This window comes from Copadichromis virginalis, linkage group LG6 (genome assembly GCF_057382275.1).
Source record: "Copadichromis virginalis isolate Kocher_CV1m ecotype Utaka linkage group LG6, C_Virginalis_male_GT1.1, whole genome shotgun sequence".
Lineage (NCBI taxonomy): Eukaryota > Metazoa > Chordata > Actinopteri > Cichliformes > Cichlidae > Copadichromis > Copadichromis virginalis.
The window spans coordinates 39921657-39931440 of NC_140623.1; the positions used below are offsets into that span (position 1 = coordinate 39921657).

The 9784-nt window shown below is 41.2% G+C and overlaps 2 protein-coding genes across 5 annotated transcripts in view; both read left to right on the forward strand.

Moving 5' to 3' along the window:
* Nucleotides 1-5495, forward strand: part of LOC146708484 (SEC14-like protein 1) — a 36548-nt gene extending 31053 nt beyond the window's left edge. For all 4 annotated transcript variants that reach the window (XM_085460396.1, XM_085460399.1, XM_085460397.1 and 1 more), the window contains one exon: nucleotides 988-5495. In XM_085460396.1, the coding sequence (XP_085316522.1) occupies nucleotides 988-1093 (106 nt within the window). In that variant the 3' untranslated portion in view covers nucleotides 1094-5495. The remainder of the gene's footprint in view (nucleotides 1-987) is intronic.
* A 1770-nt stretch (nucleotides 5496-7265) lies between these two features.
* On the forward strand, nucleotides 7266-9414 carry anapc11 (APC11 anaphase promoting complex subunit 11 homolog (yeast)). Its single transcript, XM_085460402.1, has 3 exons — nucleotides 7266-7445; nucleotides 7554-7671; nucleotides 9092-9414. Exons 2-3 carry the CDS (start codon nucleotides 7563-7565, stop codon nucleotides 9235-9237), a joined length of 255 nt encoding a protein of 84 aa, XP_085316528.1. The 5' UTR covers nucleotides 7266-7445; nucleotides 7554-7562; the 3' UTR covers nucleotides 9238-9414.
* The last annotated feature ends 370 nt before the right edge of the window (nucleotides 9415-9784 follow it).

The following is a 9784-nucleotide window of genomic DNA, read 5'->3' on the forward strand; positions in this document are numbered from 1 at the left end:
TAACTTCATACAAAATGGATGAGGTTAATAAAAGTGCCATGTGTCATATTTTGTAAATTATTTTCATTTGGCTTCATACAAGCCAACCTTTTGAATGTATTCAGGCACATATTAAACCAAGACATTGGTTTTGTCAATGCACATAGTAATTTTATATTGCATCCATATAAATCCAAAACCAGTCTACCTACTACATGGGAATTAATACCTAAAGTTTCTTTTATTCATTCAAAAGTAATAAAAGAAAAATGGTGCCTCATGCTTTGCCACAGGAAGCCTCATTGAAGTGGCCGGTTTCGCTCATTTCCAGCTGCATATTTTATTTTTAGATTTTGCTAGAGTAGCTTGTAGGATACGGTTTAGTTTTGTTTACCTTATACTGGGCCTTGCTGCTCCTCCCACTTTCAAGCAGCTTTGTTCTGATTGGTGCCTTTTGTAAACAGACAGTTTGAACAGCACGTGGGTGTGGCTTCTGTGCCTGAGATGACTGCTAACATTACAGTGTCTCGAGCTTCCAGGGATTGTTATATGGACCTCTCTTATTGGAAAATGTTGCCATATTTAACATGAACATCCACCCCCAAAACTTTTTTAACACAGATATGACAGGAAATGGTAAAAGAACAATGGATCCCCTATAAGTGGCTCCTGCCTTTAACGAAATGCCCTGACCTTTGGTTTTTTTGTTTTGTTGTTGTTTTTATTCATTATAAAATTAAAAACAGTGGCTGGTGTAAAACCGTTCCCTGAGTTGTTGCAGCCTGTGGCAGGGCCTGTATGTTGTAGGGTCCAGAGTGATTCTCCCTCCTTTAGGTTTGCTCTGACCGCATGGTTCTGCATCATGAGCACGGGTCATGCACACATAGTGCGCTCAGTTAGTGCCAAGCAGTCTTAAGGCTGCACAGGTGTCGTGTACACATGAAATTAGCTGAAGTGTGAGTTTTGTGTGCATTCACGTGTTCACCGCATGTTTGTTTCTTCTCTCAGGGGGTCGATGACCAGCTTGGAGTCGAGCCACAGCGGCTTCTCTCAGCTTAGCGCCGCCACCACCAACTCCAACCAATCCCAGTCCAGCTCCATGATCTCCAGGTAGAAACTGGTGTCAGAGGACTTCAATTCCCCAAACCCACGTCCCCCCTCCACTGCCCATACCGTCAACACGGACGCCAACTTTTCCTATCCCCATACCCTTAAACCATCATCTTTGGACTCTGTTCCTATTGCACAGCCAGTCTCTGTGGAACTGATGCATGCTTGCACAAACGGAAGACAAAGAATTAAAAAAAAATTCTGAGGCAAAAAGAAACTAAATGTACAATTTAAAGGGCTGATTTTTGCACAAAGGGTCATATATTTTCCATGCCTGGCATCTCAACTGGGCAGCAGTTTGAATAAGACCATCAGCAGAATGTTTTGTGCACGATGGAGCGGATAAAGGCCAGGAGGTGAGGAGTGGTGCCTTTCAGGCACCAGAAGCTGACAGAAAGCAATATTCTCATCCTACGGAACAGGATGACGACACTGGAGGCGCTGTTACATATATGCATTTACACGTGCACACACATACACAGTACCGAGGCGACGCATACCTCATTCATGTGCGTCTGCTGATAAAGACTGGATGAGCTGTTACATACGAACGCCACTCGGGCACAAACGCACACGAGAACGTTTGACATGGAAAAAAGTTGACAGTGTTTGCCATATTGTTACTGGAGGGTTTATTGTCTCTGGGGAGCTGTATATAGGTCAAATGTGGGTGGGGTGAACATCTAATAGATCTGGGTCAAATAAGATCAGCTGTCTGTATCACAACAGTACAGGTGTCAGTGACTTCGGCAATTGACAGGTAAAATCTTCCCGGCGTGCTCCTGTGGCTGAGTTGAGCTTTCTGACACTCATTGCATTGCTGTACAGGTTGCATCACATCTTTTGAATATTTGACCCAGATCTGACGCTTAGCAAAGTAAATCCACTAGAAGCAATAACACAAGTTTGACTTTCTACTGTGTGAAATATTTCTATTTAACGTGAAAATGTATGAGGAGAATAATTTACGGTGGCCCCAAGGTGCAAAACGCAGTAACAAAAGTAAAAATGCTACATTTCAGAAAACAGGATGACAAACCTTATACCAGTAACATCTCTGAAAACGGGACATTTGATGCATTTTTTTTTTTTTTTTGAATTGGCAGAACCAAAGTACCTGATGTTACAGTGATGTCATTTCCTGTTTCAGTAATACTTTCAGAGGTTTGACATGAATTTAAAGTTTGAAAGGATGGAATAAAAAAGTTGATAAAGGACATTCAGAAATGAGTATTATGAGAGTCAAAGACTTCAACTATCAAAGCGATGTAGGCCCAGTGCTGAATAACCAAAGATAAAAAGGCAGCACTCACAATACTTCAGGCGTAAGTTGACAGATCCCACATTTTCTGAGTCATTCCTGTCATGTGACTAAACTTGACTCATGTTTGACATGATTGGTAAAGGTGACTTATTCCTGAGGTCTTGTGCGAGTGCTACCTTTTTGTCTTTGGTTATACAACACAGAGGCCGTACTTTGCTTAAGAAATGTTTGCGCTCTGGCTACAGTCCTAACCAGCATGCACACGCCGCCCTGTTATCTCGGTGTGTTTTCAGGGTTTGCAAGGACATTTTAAAGTCGCGTCAAAAAGTACATCATGATTGTCCTTTGACTTTGGTTCGGGTATTTCAAAAACAATGTCTTTACCTCGTCTTGTGCAGTGAAATGTTGTCTTTTTCTTTTTAAGTCTGCTTTGCACCGCTGGGCCAACGTCATCACTGGTGCAGATTGCAGATGAACTTTTTCTTGCGTACAGGCGCACAGACGGGCAAACTCGAGTCGGTAAACGGCTGAATTCTGTGGCACCACCGTTTCTCGTCTACAGACTTTTTGTCAGGAGTGAAACAAAAATAATTTGCCAGATTTTCTCCTCGACACGTGCTCTGTCCTCGTAGTAAGGGATGCACTGACTGTGAAATACTAGGCCGTAATCCAGCACTGATACTGACATCTTTTTTTTTTTTTTTTAGTCTTTATATTGTTTTTTTTGTTCCAGGTGAAAGAAAAAGAAAAAAAACTTTATTTAAAAAAAAATGCATGTGTTTTAGCTCTTCATGGAACAGTTTTTGAACATTTAGCCAGCGCAAAAGTCAGTAACGCCATCTTATCAGCTGATACTTGGCTGATTCATCGGTGCATCCCTACCTCATGCTTTGAAAATATATGTATAAAAATAATCTTAACGTGGAACGGCTGCAGTTCGTTTGCTTTCTGTCGAGCGTCTGCACATTTGAGGAACTCAAGTTAAATGAAGCAGTCAAGGAAATGCCTTGTCACTGATTGGTGAATGTGCTACTGATTGGTTAGCAAGCGCCAGCCAATGAAATGCCTGAATTTGGATGGTTGTGGTGAATTGGGCGGAACTGCCATCATTACGTTTCCAGAGTGATGTAGATTTCAGTGTGCTTTAGGGGTGAATGTTTCTTTTCGTGATTTATCATTTGACGGCGCGCCAGTAGACCACATTGATACTGTACAAGTGCTAGTGTTGGTTTGTTTGTGTTTTGGAGACACTTGATGGGTGAAGTCACGTGGTGATTGGGTTTACGGATCTCTTATTTAAGATTTAAGATATAGCCATTTTAAGAGCCATGTGTCAATAAATAATACCATTTTAGCCTTTGTAAGCATCACTTAGTCACCACTGTAACAGACAAGCGATCGTGAGTCAAATGAACATTTCATTTTCTTTTTTAAACGTGGTCTATTTGGTTGATGAGCATTGATGACTTCGCACAGATCAGACTCCCCGTTGAGGGCAGAAATGTTCAACTTTGCCAAGAGTCATTGGGTGCTGTTGCCATGGTTACACAGTGCAGCTGACAACAACGGCAAAAAAATAAAAGCGGGGGGTTTTTCCTCATAGATATATACACACAGATGCCACACTGGTTGTTGCTCCTCACTGTAATGACTCCACGCAGCACCACGTTGCTCGGGGGGAGCACACATCTGCACACGATCACGGATTGTTGTACCTCGCTGAATTTTCCACAGATTTTCGAGCAGTGTTTATGATACATGTGCTGAAACGGTTAATAATGCTTAAAATAACGTTACAGTCCGGCAGCTGCTTCTTTGTGACACTGCTGTAAAAAGCAACAGGATTACTCCATCACTTTAACGTGTCTACTGTCCCGTCAAAGTCTGACTTGAAAAGAGAGCTGCAGATGAGCCAGTGTTGGTCTTTCTCTCACTCCTGCAGTCTGTCTTTATTCTGTGGGACTCTTTAAACAAAACAAGTCCCACCTAAAGCAGCTCTGTAGGTTTCTGTAGCTACAGTTCAGGTATAGGTCACATGGGTTTCTAGAGTCTTTCTAGAGCATGTTGGAGCTCTCGGACCGAATATCAGATCAAATATTTAATGATAAATAAAATACGAATCTCCTTTTCTTTAGCTGGTATATGACAGTGTTAGCTTGGGACTACTTTTTAGTATACCAAATTAAAGACATTCGTAACGGTAAAACAAGTTCTCGTCTGTGGAAAGTTTTAGCATTTCTTTCAGTGAAACATCAAAAAGAAGCACAAAAATTTGGCGTTATTTATAGGACTGGATGACAGGAAATGCTCAGAGCTCGTGAGCAAGACAGCTGTGGCATCTGTGTTCATATGTGTTTTCCCTCCTATGGAAAAAAGGAAAAAAAAAAAAAAGGACCTTGCCTGTTTTTGATACACAAAACTGCTTTTTTTTTTTTTTTTTTTTAATAGTTACTGGTTAACTTGTGGTATCTACATGTCATTAACTGCAATAACATGAATTGTTTTACTGAGTGGCCCTCTTCGTGATGAGGGCTACGGGTGTGTGATGGGGTAAAGGGGTGAATGTTAATTACAGTGGGGGGAGGAAGATGCCTGTAAAATGTGTTTCTCCACTCTTCTCTCGGCACACTTGACTTCACCTGGTTATTCCTTCAGGCGATTTGATCTTCATCTCTTCACAGGTTTGACTGATGAGGCAACAGTTCAAACCTGACTACTGCTTTATATTCCTTTTACTACTCTCACACTTTCACACTCCAGTTTTGTGTGTAGATCTTAGAAAGCAGAGTGGACCTTTTTCTTTTTTTTTAAATTGAAGCTGTAGGCATAAATAAGTGTGCTCAGATGGGATGGGTTTTCATTTCCATTTCAGTTAATTCTCTTGAACACAAGAAGTTTAACCTGCTTCTCTGACTTTAGCTGTTGGAGGGTGAGCGCCTCTCACCAACATCTCACTGAAAAATGAGGGCTATAACTGTCTGTCGTGACTGTTCATCACATTCGTCAGTCTCTCTGCTCCGTGTTCATCTTTGCATATCTTCTCTTTACCTTTGTGTGAGATATTGTGTAAAAAAGGATGTTTGGATTAATGAGAAAATGGTGGCTTTACATTTTTCAGCATTAAACTTGAATTATAAGAAACTGCAGACTCCTGTCACGCTTTTTTACGTTCTGTATCAAAATGTTTTCATTGCCTAGAACTAAAAATTGCTTTCCCATTCCTTGCAATCATCTGTTAGTGACATGGTTAATCTGTGAATTTACAAATACGGGCCTCATGCTGCATCTCCAGCTCCACTAATGATCAAAGGTTCTCTGCACTGAGTGACCTGCATTTCATCACTGACAGTTCATCATCTCAGATTCTGTAAAATGGAAAATTAACGTCATCACGTGGTGCTTGTTTCCTTTAATGTAAAAATAATGTTAGAAAAAACAGAAACGGATACATAAGATTTTAACAAGATGAAGGAATAGAAAGTGTAGCACACAAAAATGTCCTGGAGAAGGAAGACCAGATGTGCTGTAAGTGTGAGCATCACCTCAGCACATTGGATTGCAGACCAACTGCATCTAGTGGACATCTAGCATTACAATTGCTTTTAAAGAAAACAAAACTAAAGACGCGTCAAGGTTTTCATGTGTGTTCGCATATTTGTCCTCAGCTTGCTCTTAGCCCATGACTACACATACATCATACCAACACCACTGTCACATTTGCTAATAATGGCACGATAGCAGGTGACGAGTTCAACCTCTGACTGTGTGATGTTGTCACAATAATCTGGACTTAAACCCAGTAAAAAGCAGAGAAGCAATGTAGCCTTTAGAAAACTGAAGCATACTGAGCACTTTGCTTCAGGCGTACAGGTGGAGGAAGTGGAGAGCTTTAAGTTCCTTGGTGTGCACATCCTGGTCAATCTCACCCACACCACACATATCTCCCATCGGGTGGGGAAAGGCTTTACATCCTTAGGAAGTTAAAGATCATCTCTCATCACCTGCTGACCAGCTTCTCTCAGTCAACAACAGCGGGCCTCGTCATCTAGTGCTGCATGGTGTGGTTCATCACAAACAGAAAAGACCTGCATGGGTGGTTCCAGACGTGTGACACTATCGCTCGGTGAGATTTACACAGGATGAGTGCCAAAAAAAAAAGAGCCACCTGTAAGTTTAATGGATTCATCATCTACATCACCTGAAGCGATGCCACAGTCCTCTGGAAATAGAGCTCAATCAGAAGCAGAACTCACAGATTACAAATTACAAAACAGCTTCTTCAAACAGGCAGTCAAATACATCCCCCCTCTTCTTCTCCTATTCTACCGCAATAAGCCCCTACCCCGAGAACTACAAGTGCATTAACCCCTGTCCCTCTCATTCTTCATTTTTTGCACTGTATATTATAATCATCATCCACTATTATTTTGCATATATTACCTCACTGTTTGTATCTTTATATTTTCATATTAATGCTCTTGTCTGTTTTGATGTTGCCGCGAAAACTAGTTGTTTTAAACATTAACAATAAGGATTTATTTATTAATTTCCAAATGTGCTGCTTTTATGTGCACATTACAGATTTATTGTTGTACAAGTGTTCATCCTGCAAATCTTTCAATTTCAATTCTGTTTAGCCCCTTAAAAAATAATTGTTATTATTTCTTATATTATAGAAAATATCAGATTGCCTCAAATGTTCAATGATAGAATAAAGGTTCATTAAAATAACTATGTTTGTCAAAAAAAAATAAGCAGTTGTAAACATTAGAATGACACCATCACCTTTTCAGATCTGGCAGGAGCTCCTTTGTGTTACTTACCTGGTGATGTGAGGATTGTTCTCTTCAAAAACAGATCTTTGGTGCTCTTATTTTGAGGTTTTCCCCCAAACTGACTGTAGAGGGCAGCATGTCCCATCCCAGGATACAGCCTGGCGGTCTTTCGGCAGAAGAAGAAGAAACTATTTTTGCCCGGGTTGCTAAAACATCACTTTTATGTTATAGACGTCGATCAAACCAGCGCTAAATGATTTGTTTTTTGCTAACCTAACGAGTGTGAGATACCTGAAGGAGACGGTGGTCGCTTCCTTGTAAGTAAGAACGTGTTGCTGAACATTAATATTCAGAGATCGTGTGTCAACATTAGCCATCGTGCTAGCATTAGCGGCTCCGGTGTGATGCGTTTGTGCTCCTGTCAGATCCGCAGGATGAAGGTGAAAATCAAACAGTGGAACGGGGTTGCCTCCTGGCTCTGGGTGGCCAACGATGACAACTGTGGGATCTGCAGGATGGCCTTTAACGGCTGCTGTCCTGACTGTGAGTATCAGAGCTAATAACATAGCACTAAGTAACGAGTGGCTGCATTAAAGATGCAAACATAACAAAACAAGATTGTTCTTTGGTGGGTTTGCTTCTAATACATATAACGCTTTATGTATTATCCGACCGACAATATGCCAAATTTATCCTGGCCCTCCTGTTTATACAAACTAAGTAGTGAGAACGGTGGCAGAGACGGGCAAAAAAATCACCACTCTACAAAAAAACGCTTCTACAAGCTGTGGAACAATTTTAGAAAAATGTTCTTCAAGATAAAATTGCAATGCCTCAGAATATCGCATCGTCTACAGCACATAATATCTGTGTGAAGGGGTTATGGGCAAAAATCAATATTGGATACCTGTGATCATTGGGCTGTACTGCATTTAAAAACAGACCCGATTCTGTCATGGAAATCACTGCAAGGGCTCAATAACATTTCCAGAAATCACTGTCAGTGAAGACAGTTTTACCACAAATATCCACAAATCCAGGTTTGTGTCATCCAAAGAGCAAACTGTATGTGAACATGATCAACGATGATGATGATCATCATCAACAACATCTCCTCCGGGCTCATTCAAAATGAACTGAGGGGAAGTAGAAAACCTGTTCATAGGTCAGATGAATTGAAAAAGTCTTTTGGAAAACATGGTCACCACATCCTCTGGACTAAAGAGGAGAGGAACCTTCCTAGTTGTTAACAGCACAGATGCTGCTGACACGGTAGCATGGAGGAAAAGGTGTTGCTTAGAGGCGACTGAAAGAAATTGATTTTGGATATCTGTGGGTGAAATTAGCTTCTTGTGTTGTCTGGGCTCAGCCTTACGGACAGGATGAGCACTTTAGTCAGGAGACGCTCAAAGCAGAACCTCAGCTGCTCTAGATCGAAAGGAGACAGTTGAGGTTGTTCTGGTGGTGTTTCAGGCATGTCCAACTGGGAGGGGGCCCCGAGTTACGATGAAGAGCTTGACTGTATCACTGATAAGTGGTGGTGGAAAATGGATTGATGGCCGCTCCAGTGACCCATCTTGGAGATCAACTCCAGCTGCAGTATCTTGTGGTATTGCCCGTAGGTTCTTTAGGTTGATATTGAAGACCGCCACAACAGCAGCTAGGCCTGTGAGCCACTCACTGGAGAAAAGGCAACACGGGAAAGGTCACAGGTAGCTGATTAACAGCAACTGAACTTTCAAAATAAGAGCAAATGCCTAAATTGATTGGGGATGGCACTGCTCACACAAATGGATGAAATGAGTTCTTAAATATACTTAAGTGGTCTGTGTGGGGAAACACTTGTATCCTCTTTTAGTATTACAAGAGGATATCTGCTAATCAGCAACTGAATGCAAAATCCTGCCCAGTCTCTCTAATGTGTGTTTTTGTTTGTTTGTTTGTTTGTTTGTTTGTTTTGCAGGCAAAGTGCCTGGGGATGACTGCCCGCTGGTCTGGGGTCAGTGCTCCCACTGTTTCCACATGCACTGCATCCTGAAGTGGCTGAACTCACAGCAGGTCCAGCAGCAGTGCCCCATGTGCCGGCAGGAGTGGAAGTTCAAGGAGTGAACCTGTGGAGGCGTCGCTGCCACAGAGACGAAAGGCTCGCTCGCAGACTTTTATGTAGACTGTAAATAAATCTGTGTTGGTACTTCTACTAATGCAGAACACACGCTGAATATGTTTTACTGTAGTGGATTTGTGATTAAATTAAATAAGAAAAAAAATGCGTTGTATTGAGTCTGTCTTGGAGGTCTGGCTGATTATTTCCTTGGATCGTGACGTTTATGACTTTGATTTCATGGCAGCTCCACACTGATGTATTATTTCTTGTTTGTTTGTTTGTGTAGCTTTTCATATTTCAGAACCTGTCTGGATAAAAATGGACAAAAAATTTACAAGGTTATCAAAACAATGCTACTTAAATATCTTCTATTCAATTTATCCCTTAACTCTTGAATGTCTCCACAAACTAACATAAATTGTTTAAGTAAGGTCTTAAATAACTTAAATAACTTCAGTGCTCTTTAACAATTATTTTCTAATTCTGCACATCTAATGGAGCCATATAGACCATTCTTCCAGAACATATCCTCTTATTTACTGACACACTGGG